This window comes from Heloderma suspectum, chromosome 10 (assembly GCF_057233095.1).
Source record: "Heloderma suspectum isolate Gila_16-S chromosome 10, 16-S_ref, whole genome shotgun sequence".
Lineage (NCBI taxonomy): Eukaryota > Metazoa > Chordata > Lepidosauria > Squamata > Helodermatidae > Heloderma > Heloderma suspectum.
The window spans coordinates 19882835-19905769 of record NC_139467.1 but is presented as its reverse complement, the minus strand read 5'-3'; the positions used below and the strand labels follow the sequence as shown (position 1 = coordinate 19905769).

The 22935-nt window shown below is 45.0% G+C and overlaps 1 protein-coding gene and 1 non-coding gene across 2 annotated transcripts; one reads left to right on the top strand and one right to left on the bottom strand.

Annotated features, from left to right (window-relative positions):
- Window positions 1-381: 381 nt before the first annotated feature.
- LOC146337904 (membrane-spanning 4-domains subfamily A member 15-like) lies at window positions 382-21149 on the bottom strand. Its single transcript, XM_084815444.1, has 7 exons — window positions 21058-21149; window positions 19462-19611; window positions 8884-9000; window positions 7245-7301; window positions 4343-4519; window positions 2544-2663; window positions 382-2150 (listed from the first exon to the last, which is right to left on the bottom strand). The coding sequence occupies exons 1-7, from the start codon at window positions 21130-21132 to the stop codon at window positions 2070-2072; spliced, it is 777 nt and encodes a 258-aa protein (XP_084671570.1). The 5' UTR covers window positions 21133-21149; the 3' UTR covers window positions 382-2069.
- Window positions 10714-10829, top strand: LOC146337905 (U5 spliceosomal RNA). The gene has a single exon (XR_014785231.1). It is a non-coding gene; the product is annotated as a U5 spliceosomal RNA (small nuclear RNA).
- Window positions 21150-22935: the final 1786 nt, after the last annotated feature.

Here is a 22935-nt window from a genome sequence, read left to right as displayed (position 1 = left end):
ATTTCTAATCATTGTCTCAAATATATATGTATGTATGTGCATGCGTGTGTGCCTGAACACACCCACATCCATTGTGTATTATTGTTTCCTGTATCTTCAACAAATCTGAGCATTTGGGGTAGTATCCAGTGATTGTCCTACTTAGAGTAGACCCCTTGAAATTAATGGGACTTAAGTTAGTCATGATGACCCATAGTTTTTGACCAGGGCCAGTTTTCATTCGAACTCAATAACATTTTGTAGAACTTAGAGGTGTTGCTATTTTTAGTAATTACAAGAATTATCTCCTGAAATTCAGTTCACTTCACCATTTCAACATTTTGTAGTCTCAAGTTATTGAAATAAGATCTAAACTGAAGCAAGTCAAACCCAAGTAGGCGTACATTACACATTGTAGATTTATTGTTCTTTTATGGGTAAATATAAATATATACTTGAAACAAATATATCTATACAAGTTGTTATCTCAGCTTTGAGTAAATTGATCAAGCTATTCCACAACCAACAGCAGAATCCTACACATGTCTACTCAGAAGTAAACCCCACTGGATTCAAGGGGACTCATTCCCAGGTAAATGTGTATAAGATTTCAGCCTTACTGTACAATCCTATGCAAGTTTACTTGGATGTAACTCCCACTATGTTTAATGTGGATTACTCCCAGGTTAATGTGCATAGGATTGCATCACCCATTTCCTCAAGTACTGATTATCATGATTTAAATCTGCAATGAGATTCATTGTTACTACAGACACACATGCTGTGAAAGGCAGGTTCAGTTTCAACCAGCTTTTGATCTGGGACTGGAACTTCCTATATAGTTCTCCATTATTTTTATATATCTCTTGTTATTACCAAGAAACCCCTGTGCACTTTCTTTTGCCTTGTTTTCCATTGTCTCCGTCATCCTTTTCTGTTCATTCTATTTTGCTCTAGTTTATCATTAATCCTGCTAACTTTCCAGACTGAGACTGATAACTACTCTCAGGATTGTGATTATTTTTCTACATCTGTCACAGTCAGTGCCATCATCAACCATAAAGGCTAACATTCAACATTCTTTATTTTCAGATCTCTAAACTGAGTCATCATTTCGTAAGGCAATTGTTAATGGCTGCAGTCAGGTTCCAGTAAAGATGGATAAATGGCCATCTTGCCTAGTTCTTTTTGTCAGAAGATAAAGGCTCTCTTTATGAAGAAAAAAGATGAACACTTCTGAACATAGCATAATATATTTATATAATATATGTGTATTAGTTTCCTCTTTTGTGTATTCATACATTGTTGAAAGATATCTAGTGTAATTTCAAGAATGTTTATTCTTCCGGTCCTCCCAAATCTTGTTAATAGCTTTTCTTTTCCTTGTTATTTTCATTTGTGCTCCCTTATATTTGTCCATCATATGTGTTATATTTTTGTTTTTTAAATGTTTTTAATTAGTATTTTTCATAAAGAATGATCCCATTCAAAATGGTTTCCTTTGAGATGCTGAACAGATGTCAGACAGAACAAGGTCCATTCTATGTTTTAAAAAAATAATAATATCCAAATTTATTCCTGGTGTTTTGCATAGTTCATTATATCCACTGTATTCGACTGATTAAAAGGATATTCTGGGTTTAGTTTAAAAAAACATGCTTGGTCCATAGGTATATATTTAGAGTGTCTCTGCATTAAAGAAAAAACCTTCTGCCTTACTGTTATGAAATCTTTCTGCGTTTACAGTGATTGCTGAGAGGGGACGTTCTTAATTCTCAATGTTCCATAGAGCTCAATGAAACAGTGCCATCTCGTGGCTGTTTAATAGTGCAACAACGAATGGGAAAATCCAGGATATTTAAATAGCTCATTATCTCCGGATCATTTTAACATGGAATAACCAGGAAATACCACTGGATGTGCCCTGGAGGTGGATGACATCGTGAAAAGGATCTGCAAACATCTGTGAGTGACCCACCACAAGTGCATGATAAAAGCCTTGTGTGATGGTGCCCTTAGTCTTTTTGCTATTGGCTTTGCAGTAGGTAGGAGATAGCAGTCCAGAAGTGGTGAGTTGAAGGAACAGCAATTCAGGGGGTCTCAGAATCCTTGCAAGCAGCTGGCTGGCTAACAGCTTGGTCCAGCATCATATTCTGATAAATCACCACAACCTAAAGAAAGAAACACCATAGGAATAAAATTAGTCTTGGAACGCATTTACTGTGCTGCTCAGCTTCTAAATTTAGGGCACACTCCTATGCATGTCTAGACAGAAGAAAAGTCCTACAACTCCCAGCATTCCCCAGCCAGCCATGGCTGGCTAAACATGCATAGGATTGTATCCTTAGTTTGCCAACAGAAAACTATACTAGATGTCACAGGGCCTGTATAAATACTGTAGTCAGAGTTGAATCTACCCTGCACTTAAAAAGGGAACTTGGGTGAGGAAAGCTAAGAGTAAATGCTAAGTAAATGTGAAACACTGTTTTGACAACAAGCAGGCTCTCCTCCTGAATCTCATTGTCTGAACTGGCTACCAAAATGCACTCTCTTTTAAAAGTTACCGTTTCAGAGTAGGCGTTCCGGCACAAAGTCTTGCACCCAAAGGCAGCAGTGGAGAGTGTGATGCAGACCTCAAGGATGGTGAATACTAGGAGAATGGCCAGTGTTCCAAACATGATTTTCTGTCAATGAAGCAGAGATCTCAACAAAGGGAAATACTCTCCAGTGATTAGACTAGACAGATACACACACACACACACACACACACACACTTGATTCATGCTTCAGGTCAGCATATGCAAGCCATTGGTTATGGTAAGAATATTTCCATACAGATTGCCTCTAGATTATTTGGTCTTTGACCAAGTTATTTACGGACAATGAATATGGCACGCCTTTGCATTCTTTATATTAGTGCTGTGCCAAAAATGTCTCCCACATTTATTTCGACCATTCTCATTCAATTTGATGGAAGATAAATTGCTTCCAAAAAGAAATTCAACAGTGAAGAAATTTCAGAGAAATTCTCATGGGTTGGGTGTGGGTGCCCTGAGCTTACCTAGGGATGTATGAATCCCTTACCTTGTTCTGGGTGGGGGCATCCGCGGTGGGGGGGAGGCGATCCGTCCCTTCTCCTGGAATCCTCCCTGGCCGGCTCCGCTTCGTGGCGAGTCCGCAAAGCTGCCGGCTGTGGCTGGCCGCTGCCTGACTTCTGGCCACGGCCGGTCTTCGGACACAAATGGCGTCCGGCGTAGTGGACGCCATTTGCGTCCCCTGCCTTTTGCCATGATAGGCTATGTAAATCTTTATGTAGCCTATCACGGCAAAAGGCAGGGATGCAAATGGCATCCGCTATGCCATTTGCGCCCCTGCTCTTTGCTGTAATAGGCTACGTAAAGATTTACGTAGCCTATCATGGCAAAAGGCAGGGACACAAATGGCGTCTGCTACGCTGGATGCCATTTGCGTCCGAAGACAAGCAGCGGCAGATGGTGGAGGGCAGCTGGACGGACCAGACCTGCTGACAACCAGGAAGGGTCTGTCCCGGGGGAATTCCATGGGGTGGCGAGGGGGGGTAGTCTGGACACAGGTTGTGTCGTACTGCTATTTCCACCCTGGCCTGCCCAGGAACACCCCTTTTACGGCGCTCCACGCTGCTCTTCCGAGCACAGAGCATGGGGCTGTTCTGTGCTGCCTACGAGGCACCGCAGGAGGGGGGGAAGGTCGGTTCCCGGAAACCGATGTATCCTATGGCCATCCAGCTGCTGACTAGCGGCCATAGGATTGCTCCCTTAATATGCTTTTGGGCTGTCGATTTTTCATTTTGGCACAATTTATATGGTTTGTTATATATAAATTAAATTCTTATAACTACTTTTTACACTTTGTATTACAGATTTGTTTTTTATCAAATCTTATTAAAATTTATTTAATAGTAGCGCCATCCTAATCTTTCACTTCACAAGTTCTCTTACACCCATTTTGCTTTGTGTGTTGATTTTGGTTTAAGATAAGACCTTTACCGAGGTGTGCAGAACTGCCTAATTTGGCTGCCACCTGCAGAGCTCAACTGTTTTAAGACCATTGGGATCAAGAGAAATACAGCACACCTAACCAGCTACAGTAGTCCCACAGCAAAGTTATTGCCACTCAGATTCCCTACACATTCCTTAGCACTCCTTTGCTTGTGTTAACTATTGTTAGAAGGAATTTATACTAGTGCCATTACCAGTGTTACTATGAAGAACATTCTCCCTTCCAACCCAGGAGCCCTCCAAGGGGTGGGACATAGCCTTTCCTCTTGTCCTACTAACTTTGGACAAGCTACCCAAATCCTAGTCCTGGTGGGACATGCACTTACATATGGCGGGAATTCCCTTTCATAACACGTTTCATCCGGTTCTGTGTCATAGAGGTCCATGCATATATATGTTATTTGCCATTGTGGGTCATAATGTACCAATGAAAAACAGAGAATCATGAGCCCCATGCCAGCTGCCACGGCACTCACGATATTCATTCCCAGCATGCCTTTCACCTAGTGGTGACAAAGAATGATACTATTATTATTATGACATTAAGGGACCCTGGCACTGTTATGACCCAGATCTCACACTTCTCCCATAATCATTGATTCAAATCACCAAGAGGAACCCCCAGTTTAAATCCTTGATTTAAATCAAGTTTCCCACTGATAGTTTCTCACATGTTGTCAAGATTCCCTTAGCCCCCACTTCACTTCAATGCCCAAACATACACAGACGAGAGGCTTCAGTCTACAGCTTTTAATCCATTACTTCACAGGGTCATACAGATGCAAATTCGTAGAGACTCTCCATCTACAAAGGAATGCCTTCAGGGGATCCAAATGGAATTTAAGAGAGTTGCCCACGGTTTGAAGAGGGAGGCAGTCTCACTAGCCTAACTTAAGTGGGGGAGGTCCCTCTCTTGTCGTGAGGCCTCTAAGCGCAGCTTTTCATGCAAGGCCAATCCGGTAGACCGTCTTAAGTTCCGACCCTGCCTTCTCTCTCTTTGCTCTGCCCCTGTGCCTGGCATCTATTAGGTCCTCCTCCTGTTCGCTGCCTCTCACGGGGGGGGGGGGACCTCAAGCTCAGCCATCTGGACGTTTGTAACCTGAGAAGCAGGCCTACTCCTATCTGGAGTAGCCTGGGAAAACACCTCCCCCATGTCTGCCGGTTCTCCCTCAGAATCTGAACTGCTATCCCACTCCTTGTGCTCAGAAACACCTCTGACACATGTTTCTTAAATAACACTGTGGTTTAATGTCTAAAGCTTATTAATTTATATCTCAATGTTATAGCATTTCACAACATCAAGGAGGATATCTTCTCAGGTAGGTTCTCTCTTATGCCCAGAAACCATGAGAGTTTTTCTGTGACAAAAGTGTGTGTGTGTGGGGGGGGGGGAGGGATATAGGATCTGGAAGCTGTGTCTCCTACAAAAAGGGTCCCCAACCCCCGGGCCACGAACTGGTACCGGTCCGTGGCCTGTTAGGAACCGGGCCGTAGGGGTGTGCAAAATCCCCTTACCTTGGGTCCACGGGGGTCTGCAGGGGGGGAGGCAATCCATCTTTCCCCCCTGGAATCCTCACCGGCCCCGGCCAGCTTCACCCCACGGCGCGTCCACAGAGCTGCCGGCCAGCTCCAGCCGCTGGTGGACTTCCAGCTGCTGGGACACAAATGGCGTCTGCTATGCGGATGCCATTTGCGTCCCTGTTCTTCAGGTAATAGGCTACATAAATGTTTACATAGCCTATTACTGCAAAGCACAGGGACACAAATGGCGTCTGCGTGGTAGATGCCATTTGTGTCCCAGCGGCCAGAAGTCCACCAGCAAAACCATCCCCCCCCCCCCCAGTCCGTGGAAAAATTGTCTTCCATGAAACTGGTCCCTGGTGCCAAAAAGGTTGGCACCTACAATGTCCTACCTTTTTCTTTCCAGGTCACTCCTCTGTTCTTTTCCATTCTGCCTCTCCTTTCCTGTATTGTCTTTCTGTCCTAAGAAACTCCTCTGCTTTACCTGGCCCAGCTCCACTACCACATAAGTGCAGAACAGTAACAACAGTATCCAGCCTGTGTCTTTGCAGATGTGATACTGCTAAGGGAAACCAGTGTAATGAAGCTGCCTTACACTGAGTTGGACCACTGGTCCATATAGCCCCATATTGTCAACACTGGTTTGCAGTGTTTCTCTGCGGTTCAGGCAGGATTATCCCCTAGCCCTACCTGGAGATGCCAGGGATTGAAACTGCAGCCTTCTGCATGCAAAGCAGGAGCTCTGCCTTCAAGTTATGGCAAAGCCAGAACTTTCAAAAGGTAAGGACTAGTTAAGCTGGACTAGTTTTGCTGGACAGAGTGATTTTAGGAGAGGAAAAACTGAAACCAATGACCATATTTGATTGGTACATAACTCAGTGTGTGTGTGAGTGTGTGTGTGTGTGTGTGTGTGTGAGTGAGAGAGAGAGAGAGAGAGAGAGAGAGAGAGAGAGAGAGCTATACATGCATTTTTATGATACTGTGAGCTTTTCTATATGAGACATTGTGCGCTTGTGATTCCTCACTCATGGTAGTTTGTGGGTGCTTAACATGATGTCCTCATCCTCCAGAACTGCTCAGGTGGTTTGCAACTATTATAGTGTGTGTGTGTGTGTGTGTGTCGGGGGGGGGGGTCCTATTGGGGAATGTCTGGTATTTCTGTGAGTGGCAGCATGAAACCCTCATGCATTTGTGCAATTCCACAATACCACAGCACCACCTAGTGGCTGTGCAATGGAACATATAGAAAGGCAGAGAAAGAACATTCCTGAAAAAAATGTGTAATGGAACTGATCTTAATCCCACAAAGAATCTGGAAGCAGAAGCCTTAGTAGTGGGTTAAAAGCCTCATGTAGAAAAGCCCTGTAAGTATAGATTTAGCATATTTGTGTTTAGATTTAAGTGTAACTATGCTATTTAAATGAGATGAAAATCTAGTTTTTTGTTCATAATTTAAAATAATTAAAAATCAGATTTTGATCTTTAAAGTCATCATCATCATTGATTTTATCCACACTCCCAGAAAGTGATCCACAGAGCTGCCTGAAGACAATACATGACATTGTACAGGGCAACTTCAGACCACGCATAGTAGGAGTGGGTCTTAATAAATGGCAAGCCACAAAAGTTCACAATGCTTTGCTGAATCTCATTCAGAGGCTCATCTTCCCTAATCACATGATGTAGTCCCCCAAACAGGCTAGTTACCAGTGACATCTTGGGGTTCCTGGCAGCTGCCACAGACAGAGAGCCTGAAATGATGTACTGTAAGAGACAAAAAAAAGGAGGTCAGAGACAATCAACAAAATTCAAATGGACTTACATGTATCTCTCCAGTTCTGTCTACTAGATCTAGGGGTGTACGAACCCTACTCACCATTCTGGTTCAGGGCATCCGTGGTGGGGGGGACGCGATCTGTTCCTCCCCCTGGAATCCTTCCCAGCTGGCTCTGCTCCATGGTGAGTCCGTGGAGCCTCTGGCCGGGCCCGTCCGCAGCCGGACATCCATCCACTGCCAGTCTGCGGCCGCAGATGGTGTCCATCGTAGCAGATGCCGTTTGCGTCCCTGCTTTAGCCGTGATAGGCTACATAAATATTTACGTAGCCCTATCATGAAAAGAGTAGCGACGCAAATGGCGTAGCAGATGCCATTTGTGTCCGCTATACTGGATGCCATTTGCGGCTGCAGACCGGGGCAGCGGACGGCAGCGGACAGACCGGACCGGCAGGTGGCAGGTAAGGTCTGTCCGGGGAGAATTTCAGGGGTGGTGGAGGGGAGTGGTCCGTTCCACCATGGACTCCGGGGGGGGGGGCAGATTCTAAAGAATCCTTTAGAAGAAGCCTCATTGGCTTTAGAAGAAGCCTCATTGGAGTCCGTGGCAGAATTCTCCACCATCCCTAAAGATCATATTCAGAGAACTGCAAGACAGGACAAGATCAGACAAGATCAAAGGCACTAAAGCCAGTATACCTGTTTCAGACTAATGAGAGAATTGGTGACCAGCTGGACAGGTTTGAGATGCCACAACGACTTATCCAGTATCAAAAGCAGTGCAGAATGAATGCCCTCTTTCCCTGTGCTCATGGAGGGCATCCCCTTGGAAATTCTTGTGTAGTCACAAGGCCTTCCTGCCAGCCCTGATCCAACCCTCTAACCAATACACCTCACTGCCTCCCCTTCTTTGGAAGTTCCTCAGAATACAGAATTCTGTACCACTTCCAATCTCTTTCTAACCCTGTGCCCCACCTTGCACTCCCTGCCCCCTACGATGCATGTTCCATCACTTTTACTGAACCCCAACTGTTTTGCCAGAACAGGGGATACACTAAGAAACCTGAAGAGATGGTGCAAAGTGGCATATATACATTTGCTCAAGTTTCTTTAAACATTCTGCTTTTACAAGCCATAGGGAAGAGCAAGGATCTCTGCAGACCAACAAAGCCCCATCTCCTAATGACTGAAATACTTTTTCAGCCATCTTCTAGCTTCCAAATTTTCCCCAGGCATTCTTTTATCTAACCTTATCCCCATGCCTAAGGTCTAGAAATTTTATTTTCCTAAACAAAATTATAGCTGAATTTCCTGATGCCGAATTCTCTGCTCAGTTCAAAAGTCCATGCCTCTGCCTTGGAGTTGTGGATGATACTCAGCCTTGACTACATTACAAGACTGACATTTCCTTCTGGTCTTCCACGGATGTTCTTCACCAATTCAATCGCCCATTGGTCCTGAAACATTTGGCAGCCTCTCAGCAAAACTGGGACTGAGGACATGAGCTGACCAATCCTTATTCTAAGGTGAAGGCTGCAGAATTAACAGTTTAAACACACTGTTATGTAGAATTACCAAGATTCCAGTCCAATATGGTGTCTTCATGTTAAGGTAAAATACTCTGAATTCATCTATGTTGTTCAGTGCAAGCCCAAAAGCCAGTCCTATAATTCCTATTAATATCTGTGTGATCTGCAAAGACAGCATTGAACAGGGTGTCACCTCACATTCAATATTTTTCAGACCAATTTAGAGCCACTTCACATATGATTTTTTTCCCCACCTGATAGGGCTTTTCTACACAAGGCATTTATCGTCCACGCATCATTGTCATTTGTGGCCATTTATGGGTTCTTTAGACTGTGTTGTGATGCTCCAGTTTCACTTCTGGGTCTAACCAGCACTTTCAGTGAGGGTTTTTTTAGAGCAGGGAAAAGGTGGTATTTAATTGTAAAAGCAAAAGAAACCACTTTTTCACTTGTGTATTTGTGCTATTCCGCTATACCACAGTGCCACCTCAAGGTTATGTAGAGGAAAGGCAGGAAAGGAAACACTCCATGTAATGCTTGGATCTGAATTCTGTGATGAAACTGAAAGCAGATACAGCGGATTAACAGCCTCATGTAGAAAAACTCACAATCTCCATGTAGGTGGGGTAAAGAGGCACGAAACAATCTACTTGGCTTTGGTTAAATCAAAAGGGCTACAAGGAGTTAATCAGGAATGGAATAAGAGCATCAATCATTACAATAAAAGATAAATATAAATTTATATTTAAATAAAGATCCGCTCCTCACCACTCCTCCTACCCTGCACCAAATACGCAGTCGCCCCCGGGCTTGGAGGCAACCATCGACCCAGATAGGATTGCTCCCTAAATGTGTTACTGCATTTAACTGTCATAGGGTGTCCCCCCCCCCCCCGTGAGGTTTGTGGAGAGGTTAAATATTGTGATCCTGAAAAAAATACACACATACACTGCTATTTTCATTGGGAGGACAGCAAATGCAAAAGAATTATATTTTCCCTGTGCAGGATCAGTTTGCTGATCTTGTGTACCCCTACCTTAAAAAGCATGGGGAACAAGATGGAAGCTTGTGGGACCCCTCCCACCCCACACTCAAATGCCATCGAGTTGAGCAGAAGTCCCCCAATGCTACCTTCTGAAACTAACCCCGTGGGCAAGAGTGGAACTACCATATCACTGAGTCCTGCAACCCACAAAGCCAATCCAGCAGGAAACCATTACTGATGGCATCCGAAGCCACTGAGAGATCGAGAAGAAGCTTCCCTTGGACCACTGCCAAGTTAGGCATGGTGCTCAGCCTGGCATTGGCTGAGTTACTGGAGCAATTAATGAAATCAATTAATTAATGAGATTTGCTACAACCTGGCCAGTGTTTGACTAAGATTGGTACTTTGCCAGTCCTTTTGTCTAAGTATCCATTATGCTTCTTTATGCAGCAATAAATGATCATTTGCTGTAATTGCAGGTCACCTCAATTAGGCCTTTAAGAAACATATCAGTGGGGGAACATAAAAAGCAGTCTACACAGTAACTGCCCTGATGGACTAAAGCAGTTCATTTCTCAGACTTGAGTTGTAAATCAAGTGACTCATTACATGGAGTGGTGCCGTGGAGTCTGGGCTCACAGGGTTGAAGCGCCAGGACTTTTTTAAGAGCAGGGATAATGATGTCATCTGCTCCCCTCACCCCACCATAGACTTCCCTCTGAGCTTCACTGCAATACTCACTTGAGCTGGGGGGGGGTGGAGTTTCCCATTAGCAATGTATGGTTGTGTGCTATTCCTGTTGTCATACAAAGTCTTTTGAAGTGGCTGGGTCTTGAATGAGTAATTCAAACCCATTTCCTTTATAAAAGAACTACAAATGACATCTATAGTATACTCTGGTTTCTCTTCAGATCGCATAAATCTTTCGCCTTTTACTAAAGAGTTCCGTGGAGAGGAACATTTAAGACTACTGTAATGCACTCTACATTGGGTTACCCTTGAAGACGGTTTGGAAGCTGCAGCTGGTACAGAATGCAGCAGCTCTCCTGATTAAAGGCAGCCGCTGGCGAGATCACATCACTCCAGTGCTGAAGGAGTTGCACTGGTTACTAGTTGTTTTCCGGGCCAAATTCAAGGTGTTGGTTTTGACCTTTACAACCCTATATGGTTCGGGCCCAGCCTATCTTAAGGAGCACCTCCAGCAACACCAGACAGGCCGCTTAACAAGATCAGCCTTGAATGGCCTTCACTCTGTCCCATCAGCCAGGACAGCCAGGCTGGTGAGGACGAGGGAGAGGGCCTTTACTGTGGTGGCCCCCACTCTGTGGAACTTCCTCCCTAGGGAACTCCACCATGCCCCCTCTTTAATGAGCTTCCGTCGTGCATTAAAAACGTAGTTGTTCAGGCAGGCATTTGGGGTGGCTTAGGGTATTTTTCTTCAGCAAAGGAGATCGTTACCTTGTCATGGTGCTGGAGCTTGAGCACCTCAATGACGTCATGAGCTAAACCGTGAAGGGACACCCAAGATGGGAAGGTCATGGCAGAGAGGTCAGACTAAATACGATCCCTGGGGAAGGAAATGGCAACCCACCCCAGTATTCTTGCCATGAAAACTAAATGGATCAGTACAACCAGAGATATGTCGGTATACCATCGGAAGATGGGACTCCCAGGTCAGAAGATGGTCAAAATGCTACTGGGGAGGAACAGAGGATAAGTTCAACTAGCCCCAGATGTGATGACGCAGCTAGCTCAAAGCCGAAAGGACGGCTAGCAGCCGATGGTGCTCGTGGTGAACGACGAATCCGATGTTCTAAAGATCAACACACCATAGGAACCTGGAATGTAATAGGGATGTCAAAGAATTTCACCACGAATCTTGGGGAGGCTGAATGCCAGAGCATTCGGCCCCCTGAAATTGGTGGCGAAACAGTCTGCCACCCCCCGCCCGCCCCCTGGGACGGGACTTACCTTGGGCGAATCCTCCTAGCGGCAGCGGCGGCAGCTCCGGCGGCGGTGCGGCGGCGGTGCGGCGGCGGTGGCCGATCTTCCGACCAGCTGCCACCACCACCATTTCCAGGAAAAAACAAAAAACAAAACCTGATAGGCTACATAAAGATTTACGTAGCCAATCACGGCTAGATTTTTAAAAAATACTGTGATAGGCTACGTAAATGTTTACGTAGCCTATCACAGCTGAGTAAAAACAACAACAACAACAACCGCACGTACACAAATGGTGGTGCCCATGGGCGCCGCCATTTGTGTTCCTTATTTTGGCACGTCTAGTCTACGTAAACATTTACTTAGACTACGGCGAAAATAAGGGGAACACAAATAGCATAGCGTCTACGCTATTTGCATTCCCCTTATTTTTGCCATAGTCAATGTAAATGTTTACGTAGACTAGACGTGCCAAAATAAGGAACGCAAATAGCGGCACCCATGGGCGCCGCCATTTGCGTGCGTGCGGGGTTTTTGTTTTTTTTTTACTCAGCTGTGATAGGCTACGTAAACATTTACGTAGCCTATCACAGCTGACTGCAGGGACGCAAAAGGTGGCGGCTACGGCCGCCGCCATTTGCGGCAAGGCCGACCAGGATTCGGGGGTGGAGGGATGGAGCGCCTCCTCCCCAGCCAGAATTTCGGGGGGGAGGGACAGAGCGCCTCCCCCCCGCCAGAATTCGGGGGGAGGGACGGAGCGCCTCCCCCCCCCACGAATCAAATTTCGTTCAAGGTAAGTGACTTTCATACATCCCTAGAATGTAAGATCTATGAGCCAGGGCAAATTGGATGTGGTTATTGGGGAGATGTCAAGATTAAATACAGACATTTTGGATGTCAGTGAACTGAAATGGACTGGAATGGGCCACTTCGCATCAAATGACCACCAGATCTACTACTGTGGGCAAGAACACCACAGAAGACATGGAGTAGCCTTCATAATTAATAATAAAGTGGCTAAACCAGTGCTTGGATACAATCCAAAAAATGACAGAATGATCTCAATTTGAATTCAAGGTAAGCCATTTAACATCACAGTGATCCAAATATACACCCCAACCACAGATGCTGAAAAAGCAGAAGTAGATCAGTTCTATGAGGATCTGCAGCACCTACTGGATAGTATGCCAAAAAAAGATGTTATTTTCATTAGAGGAGACTGGAATGCTAAGGTGTGTAGTCAAACGACACCTGGAATTACAGGCAAGCATGGTCTGGGAGAACAAAATGAAGCAGGACATAGGCTGATAGAAAGACAACTCACTGTGCATAACAAACACTCTCTTCCAACAACCTAAGAGATGACTTTATACATGGACTTCACCAGACGGTTGACACCAAAATCAGATTGACTACATCCTTTGTAGCCAAAGGTGGCAGGCATCTATGCAGTTGGTTAAAAACAAGACGTGGAGCTGATTGTAATTCAGATCACGAACTTCTTATTGCACAATTTAGAATCAGGCTAAAGAGAATAGGGAAGACCCACAGATCAGGTGGATATGAGCTCACGAATATTCCTAATGAATATGCCGTGGAGGTGAAGAATAGATTTAAGGGACTAGATTTAGTAGATAGGGTCCCGGAAGAACTATGGACAGAAGTTTGCAACATTGTTCAGGAGGCGGCAACAAAAAATGTCCCAAAGAAAAAGAAAACCAAGAAGTCAAGATGGCTGTCTGCTGAGACACTGGAAGTAGCCCAAGAAAGAAGGAAAGCAAAAGGCAACAGTGATAGGGGGAGAAATGTCCAATTAAATGCAAAATTCCAGAGGTTAGCCAGAAGAGAGAAGGAATTATTTTTAAACAAGCAATGCTCGGAAGCGGAAGAAAATAATAGAATAGGAAGGACAAGAGACCTCTTCCAGAAAACTAGAAACATCGGAGGTAAATTCCAGGCAAAAATGGGTATGATCAAAAACAAAGATGGCAAGGACCTAACAGAAGCAGAAGAGATCAAGAAAAGGTGGCAAGAATATAAAGAAGGTCTGTATAGGAAGGATAATAATATTGGGGAAAGATTTGACGGTGTGGTCAGTGACCTAGAGCCAGACATCCTGAAGAGTGAGGTTGAATGGGCCTTAAGAAGCATTGCTAATAACAAGGCAGCAGGAGATGACGGTATCCCAGCTGAACTGTTTAAAATCTTGCAAGATGATGCTGTCAAGGTGATGCATGCCATATGCCAGCAAATTTGGAAAACACAAGACTGGCCAACAGATTGGAAAAGAGGAACTTATATCCCCATACCAAAAAAGGGAAGCACCAAAGAATGTTCAAAGTATCTAACAGTGGCACTTACTTCACGTGCCAGTAAGGTAATGCTCAAGATCTTGCAAGGTAGACTCCAGCAATTCATGGAACAAGAATTGCCAGATGTACAAGCTGGGTTTACAAAAGGCAGAGGAACTAGAGACCAAATTGCCAATATCCACTGGATAATGGAAAAAGCCAGGGAGTTTCAGAAAAACATCTATTTCTGTTTTATTGACTATTCTAAAGCCTTTGACTGTATTTGTTGTTGTTGTTGTTCAGTCGTTCAGTCGTGTCCGACTCTTCGTGACCCCATGGACCATAGCACGCCAGGCCTTCCTGTCCTGCGCTCTCTCCCGGAGCGTGCTCAAGTTCATATTCATTGCATCAGTGATGCTATCTAGCCATCTCATCCTCTGCCGTCCCCTTCTCCTTTTGCCTTCAGTCTTTCCCAGCATCAGGGTCTTTTCCAGGGAGTTTTCTCTTCGCATTAGGTGGCCAAAATATTGGAGCTTCAGCTTCAGTATCTGTCCTTCCAATGAGCGGTCAGGGTTGATTTCCTTTAGGATGGACTGATTTGACCTCCTTGCAGTCCAGGGGACTCATAAGAGTCTTCTCCAGCACCACAGTTCGAAAGCATCAATTCTTCGGCACTCAGCCTTCCTTATAGTCCAGCTCTCCCAGCCATACATTACTACTGGGAAAACCATAGCTTTGATTAGACGGACCTTTGTCGGCAAGGTGATGTCTCTGCTTCTTACTATGCTGTCTAGGTTGGCCATAGCTTTCCTCCCAAGGAGCGAGCAAGCGTCTTTTAATTTCATGGCTACAGTCACCGTCTGCGGTGATCTTGGAGCCCAAGGAAGTAAAATCTGTCACTGCTTCCATTTCTTCCCCTTCTATATGCCAGGAAGTGATGGGGCCAGATGCCATGATCTTAGTTTTTTTAATGTTGAGTTTCAAACCAGCTTTGGCACTCTCCTCTTTCACCCTCAACAAGAGGCTCTTGAGATCCTCTTCGCTTTCTGCCATTAGGGTGGTATCGTCTGCATATCGGAGGTTGTTGATAATTCTCCCGGCAATCTTAATTCCGACCTGTGATTCATCCAACCCGGCATTTCTCATGATGTACTCTGCATATAAGTTAAATAAGCAGGGTGACAATATGCAGCCTTGTCGTACTCCTTTCCCAATTTTGAACCAATCGGTTGTTCCATGTCTGGTTCTTACTGTTGCTTCTTGACCCTCATACAGGTTTCTCAGGAAACGGGTAAGGTGGTCTGATATTCCCATCACTTTCAGAATTTGCCACAGTTTGTTGTGATCCACACAATCAAAGGCTTTAGCATAGTCAATGAAGCAGAAATAGACGTTTTTCTGGAATTCTCTTGCTTTCTCCATGATGCAGCGAATGTTGGCAATTTGATCTCTAGTTCCTCTGCCTCTTCGAAACCCAGCTTGTACTTCTGGTAGTTCTCGGTTCACATACTGCTGAAGCCTAGCTTGTAGGATTTTGAGCATCACCTTGCTGGCATGTGAAATGAGCGCAATTGTGCAGTAGTTTGAACACTCTTTGGCGTTGCCCTTCTTTGGAATTGGAATGTAAACTGACCTTTTCCAGTCTTGTGGCCACTGTTGAGTGTTCCAGATTTGTTGGCATATTGAATGCAGAACTTTAACAGCATCATCTTTTAGGATTTTAAATAGCTCAGCTGGAATACTGTCATCTCCGCTAGCTTTGTTGTTACTAATGCTTCCTAAGGCCCACTTGACTTCACTCTCAAGGATGTCCGGCTCAAGTTCAGTGACCGCACTATCATGGCTATCAGGGACATTCAGATCTTTCCTGTATAGTTCTTCTGTGTATTCTTGCCACCTCTTCTTAATCTCATCTGCTTCTGTTAGGTCCCTGCCTTCTTTGTCCTTTATCATGCCTGTCTTTGCACAAAACGTTCCCTTGAGATCTCCAATTTTCTTGAAGAGATCTCTAGTCTTTCCCATTCTGTTGTTTTCCTCGATTTCTTTGCATTGTTCATTTAAGAAGGCCTTCTTGTCTCTCCTTGCTATTCTCTGGAACTCTGCATTCAGTTGGGTATATCTTCCCCCTTCTCCCTTGCTTTTCGCTGCCCTTCTTTCGTGAGCTACTTGTAAAGCCTCATCAGACAGCCACTTGGCTTTCTTGCATTTCTTTTTCTTGGGGATGGATTTCGTTGCTGCCTCCTGAACAATGTTACGGACCTCCGTCCATAGTTCCTCAGGCACTCTGTCTATCAGGTCTAATCCCTTAAATCTATTTGTCACCTCCACTGTATATTCATAAGGGATATGATTTAGGTCATACCTGAATGGTTTAGTGGTTTTCCCTACGTTCTTCAATTTAAGCCGACATTTTGCAAGAAGCAGCTCATGATCTGAGCCACAGTCAGCTCCAGGTCTTGTTTTTACTGACTGTATAGAGCTTCTCCATCTTTGGCTGCAAAGGACATAATCAATCTGATTTCGATATTGACCATCTGGTGATGTCCATGTGTAGAGTCGCCTCTTGTGCTGTTGGAAAAGAGTGTTTGCTATGATCAGCGTGTTCTCTTGGCAAAACTCTATTAGCTTTTGTCCTGCTTCGTTTTGTACACCAAGGCCATGCCTGCCTGTTATCCCAGTGATTTCTTGACTTTGACTGTATGGATCATAACAAATTGTGGCAACTTCTTGGTGGTATGGGGATACCAAGTCATCTTGTCTGCCTCCTGAGGAATCTGTATAACGACCAAGTAGCAATGGTAAGAACAGACCACGGAACAACGGACTGGTTTAAGATTGGGAAAGGAGTACGGCAGGGTTGTATACTCTCACCCTACCTATTCAACCTGTATGCAGAACACATCATGCAATGTGCTGGGCTTGATGAAGCCAAGGCTGGAGTTAAAATCGCTGGAAGAAACATTAACAATCTCAGATATGCAGGTGATACCACTTTGATGGCTGAAGGTGAGGGGAAGCTGAGGAACCTCATGACGAAGGTGAAGGAAGAAGGTGTAAAAGCTGGGTTGCAGTTAAACCTCAAAAAAACCAAGATTATGGCAACCAGCTTGATTGATAACTGGCAAACAGAGGGAGAAAACGTGGAGGCAGTGACAGACTTTGTCTTTCTAGGCGTAAAGATTACTGCAGACGCTGACTGCAGCCAGGAAATCAGAAGATGTTTACTTCTTGGGAGGACAGCAATGACAAATCTTGATAAAATAGTTAAGAGCTGAGACATCACACTGACAACAAAGGTCCGCATAGTTCAAGCAAATAGTAACCTATGGCTGCGAGAGCTGGACCATAAGGAAGGCTGAGCGAAGGAAGATAGATGCTTTTGAACTGTGGTGCTGGAAGAAAATTCTGAGAGTGCCTTTGGTCTGCAAGAAGATCAAACCAGTCCATCCTCCAGGAAATCAAGCCAGACTGCTCACTTGCGGGAATGATATGAAAGGCAAAACTGAAGTGCTTTGGCCACATCATGAGAAGACAGGACACCCTGGAGAAGATGCTGATGCTAGGGAGAGTGGAAGGCAAAAGGAAGAGGGGCCGACCAAGGGCAAGATATTATGGAGGTGACGGACTCAACCTTGGGGGAGCTGGGGGTGGCGATGGCTGACAGGAAGCTCTGGCGTGGGCTGGTCCATGAAGTCACGAAGAGTCGGAAGCGACTGACCGAATAAACAACAAGGGTATTTTTAGAAATATGATGTTTTTAATGTAGAATGTTATTGTTTTAAACTGTTTCTATTATTGTACATCGCCCAGAGTGGCTGGGTGACCAGCCAGATGGGCGATTAATAAATAAAAAATATACAGATACAGTGAGAGAGATGGATCAGTCCAGCTACCTGTATTTTTGAACTGTCCTTAGGGGCTATGGAAACTGTCATGATGAGTGCCTGCACTTCAAACTTTACCACCACACTATGGGTTTCATCTAATGATTAGCTATTGCTACATAAAGAAGTACTATGTATGTATAGACTAAATATGCCCTATTTAAATGTCACTCATGTGAACAGCGTAAGCATGTTGAAGGGGGCACGGGGGCCTCCTGTTTAGTCCCACCCCCCAAATTCATACCAGTCCTCCCACCTCTGCGGTTGCCATGTTTGGTGTAACATCTGAAGCAGGGAGCCTCCTGTACTCATGGAGTCACCCCACACAAATTCGAATCCTACGTAATGAGGGGACATCTTGTAATCATCTTGCATAATCAGGGTGCATAAATTGCATGGTAAGCAATGACATCCAATTGTCGCCTCTGCTCGAAGCTTCCACTCGCTCAGCCCCTTCCCTTGAACAGAACCTATGCAATATTAGCCAGTGCTCGTGGGGCCATGCTGCGGGGTCCAGCACCCTACAGCTGCCTTCAGGATGCTCTCCCAACTCCCTGCTCCCTACAAGTGAATTAGAGAAATTCTCCATTCAATTACATAATGGGGGGAGGGAGAACTGCCCTGCCAAAAAACATCTGGAGTTTGGGGGATGCTCACGCCCTGCCAAGGACCCTGTTGCTCCAAGGGGCCTTGGTGGATGCGTGGGATGTCTCCCCCCACCCCTTCCATTTTTTGGCAGTGCAGCTTCCCTCCCCACTCTGCAAATGAATGGAAAAATCACTCCATTGGCTTGCACACGGAGGAACTGCTCTCTGTGTGTATAGTTTCCTCACCCTCTCTCTCCCTCTCTCTCTGTGTTTCCCTCCCACTCTGTCTGTCTGTCTGTCTGTCTGCAGTGTGTGTGTGTGTGTGCGTGTGTGTGTGAGACAGACAGACAGACAGACACGGAACGCCTCTCTCTATATGAACCTATCCATACACTACTATCAGCATTTGAGGCCCTCCTCCAAGAGAGGAGCCAGGCTGGTGCTCATAGCTTTTTGTGATTGGCCACACCTCCACGACAGCAATTTTGGGATTAGCCATGTCTCCGCTGCAGCCATTTTGTGCTTGTGTTCACTTAAACAGGTTGATTGTGCCTTATGTTAAAAGTTTCTGACCACATACTCTTGCTTTATAAATTCGAAACAAAATTCTATGAACCCTGAGTAATCTAGTCAACATTAAAAGAAGAGGCAGACCACACAGGAAAGAAATCAGTACATCCTTGCCTAGGCTGCACAACCAATGCTTCCCTGTAGCTGCGCATTGCGGAGGAATGTTGCAAGTCTTGGGCAAACTGCCTGTCAAGGATGCTTGTGGTCATCATTGTTTCCCTGACTGAGGAAACCCATCTTTCCCTAAAATATGCTTTTGAAGACATTACCACTTTTCTAGGTAATGTGGAAGGAAGTTGCAAAGGGGAAAGATAGTCATTAGGGGGGCATTGTACATTCAAATATTATTTCCCCACTACTCACCCCCAGGGCCAGCGGCTCACCCAAATAAAATTTTAGTGTCTGTGGCACAGGAGGCTTCATCTGATCCCTTGAGGAGGACTGGGGCACAATCGGAGTTTCAAATGCCTCTTCAGAGCCTCCTGGGTCCATGGTGGTCTTTGGAGAACAGGGCTACACAGAATTGTAAAAAACAGGATCATTATTCAGAACCAACCAAAATGTCACAAGATTGTGAGCAAGCTTTAAAGTTCTCCATAACCCTTCATTAGGCTGAACAATAAGTAAAAAAAAAAAGAGGGGGGGGAGAAAAATGGGGAGGGGAATTATTTACCCCTCCCCCAAGTTTGCTGTTTTATAATTTAAAAAAACAACAACAAACAGAATGTAACAGGAGTCCTACAGACATAAAGCTTTTGTACATGAGGCAGTTAATCCACTGTATCTACTTCTGGTTTCACCACAGAATTGAGATCCAAGCACTACATAAGGAGCATTTCCTTTCCTGCTTTTCTGCTACATAACCTCTAGGTGGCATTGTAGTATAGCAGAACAGCACAACTATACAAGAGGAAATCATGATTGCTTTTGCTTTCATAATTAAATGCCACATTTCCCCTGCTTTAAAAAAAAAAGCTTGCTAAAAGTTCTCTTTAGGTACAGGTGGGCCAAGATGGCATCTAAAGAACCTGTAAAAAACCATGAGTAGGAAATGATGAGCGCACAATAAACACCTCATGTAGAAAAGCCATAATTGGATTAATGTCACTAAGTACACAACATGTCTAAGTGCCCAACATGTCATGATCTAAATGCACACACACACACACACACACACACACCAATAATAATAGTTATTCCTCCATTTAAAAAAACACAAAAATGTTGTTGTTACTGAGCTCTGTCTCTAGCCATCAGTGGAATATACATCCCTTGCCAGGCTGGGGACAGAAGAAATCTCTTCATCTTTATATAGCAGATATAGCTGTAAATCCAGTTGCTTATGTAATCAAATGTTCTACCACCCACGCACAAAAGGGAAATATCAGCAGGCATAGAAGGGACCTTAAAAAACATTGGGGAAAAAAACCCTAAGGCAGGGAAACCTAAAACAGCCCCATGAGTGCTGGCTGTGCATTGTGGCCACAGAATGCTAACCGGTTTGGGGGAGATGGAAAATAGGGCAGTGGGGGAGGGGGGAATAGAGCAGCTGGAATCCTGAACAAAGCCATTCCACATTGCAATATTTTGTTGCAGATTCCACTTGTATAAACAGAAAGGAGAAGTAAGAGAAGTCTGATATATAGTACTTATTTAAAATACATGCATCCTGCCTTTGCTCACACAGTTCATGGAGGCTAAGAACAACAAAAGAACAAACTACAATAAAAGGCAACAGAATTTAAGGGGGGAAAACATGAATACTGAGCCAGCAATTAAAAAACAAACCAGTGAAAACGTATGATAGCAAGCAGTTATGAAGATGAAAAGGTAATAGTAGTTATCTTTAAAAAACACACAACTCTTTTTCTCTCCTGTTGTTGTTGTTCAGTCGTTCAGTCGTGTCCGACTCTTCGTGACCCCATGGACCATAGCACGCCAGGCCTTCCTGTCCTGCACTCTCTCCCGGATTCTTTTGAAGAAATGGCCCAGCTTCTTATTAAACTGCTGACTGCAAGAAATATGAGTCCCCATTGCACAGCCTCCCTTCTCTCTCCACCCCCTCGCTGCCTTTGCATGAAATGTGTCCAGCTGCATCATAACATTAACTCTTCTATGTTTCTGTGGAAACAGAGATGTGGATGGCCAACAACCCAGAGAGCTTTAAAAGGGGATGCTGTCATGATGGCTATAAACTGCCTCCAGGATCGTTTGCTTGAGAACATGAACAGGAGGGGACTGTTGCACTCAAGTCTTGCTCGTGGGCTTCCCATATGCATCTGGTTGGCCACTGTGAGATGTATGTATGTATGTATGTACCACCCAATAGCCAAAGCTCTCTGGGCGGTTCACAGAAATTAAAACGAAACGGCACACAATAAAACAATATAAAATGTATAGAACGTTAAAACCACAATGTAACAATACAACCACAATAAAACCTAGCAGCAGTGCAGGAATTTAAAATACAGATTTAAAACAGTAAAGCTAAAAGTCTAGAAAGCTAAAATGCTAAAATGCCTGGGAAAATAAAAAGGTCTTCTCTTGGCGCCGGAAGGAATACAATGTAGGTGCCAGGCGAACCTCAGTAGGGAGCTCATTCCACAGCCGGGGTGCCACAGCAGAAAAAGCCCTCCTCCTAGTAGCCACCCACCTCACTTCTTTTGGCAGGGGCTCATGGAGAAGGGCTGCTGACGATGATCTTAAGGTCCGGGCAGGCACCTATGGGAGGAGGTGATCCTTCAGGTAACCTGGCCCCAAGCCGTTAAGGGCTTTAAATGTTAATACCAGCACTTTGAATCGGGCCCGGAAATGGACTGGCAGTCAATGCAGCTGAAAAAGTACTGGCGTAATATGAGCTCACTGGCCAGTCCCTGTTAACAATCTTGCTGCCCTATTTTGGACCAGCTGAAGTTTCCGGACCATTTTCAAAGGCAGCCCCACATATAACGCATTGCAGTAATCCAGACGAGAAGTTATCAGAGCATGGATAACTGTAGCTAGGCTATCTCTGTCCAGATAAGGGCGTAGTTGGTATACCAGCCTAAGCTGATAAAAAGTGCTCCGTGCCACTGAGTTCACCTGTGCCTCAAGTGACAGTTCTGGATCCAAGAGCACCCCCAAACTACGAACCTGATCCTTTAGGGGGAGTGCAACCCCCTCCAGAACAGGTTGAATATCACCTAGCCAGGCGGACGAACCACCCACTAACAGTACCTCCTTCTTGTCTGGATTGAGTTTCAGTTTATTGGCCCTCATTCAGTCCATTACTGTGCCCAGGCCCTGATTCAGAACAACCACTGCCTCACCTGGATTTGATGAAAGAGAGGTAGAGCTGGGTGTCATCCGCATATTGATGGCACCTCAGCCCACACTTCCGGATAACCTCCCCCAGCGGTTTCATGTAGATGTTAAGCAGCATGGGGGATAAAATAGAGCCCCGTGGAACCCCATGGCACAATTGCCATGGCACAGAGCAATAATCCCCCAGCACCACCTTCTGGAATCAGCCATCCAAGTAGGAGCGGAACCACTGCAGTGCAGTGCCTCCAACTCCCAACCCAGACAACCTATCCAGAAGGATATCATGGCCAATGGTATTGAAAACTGCTGAGAGGTCCTCCAGGAGAATCAACAGGGTCTCACTCCCCCTGTCCCTCTGAGAAGAAGGATGCTGGGCTAGAGAGCCCTTTGGTCTGATCCAGTCGGGCTCTTCTTATGTCCCTAAAGGAGTCTCAAAGCCTACCACTGGTGACATCTGTAAATTCAATGCCTCTAAAATGAAAGAAACACCTAATCTGGCAGCCTGACTAAAATGAAAAAGCAAACTCTTTCCGT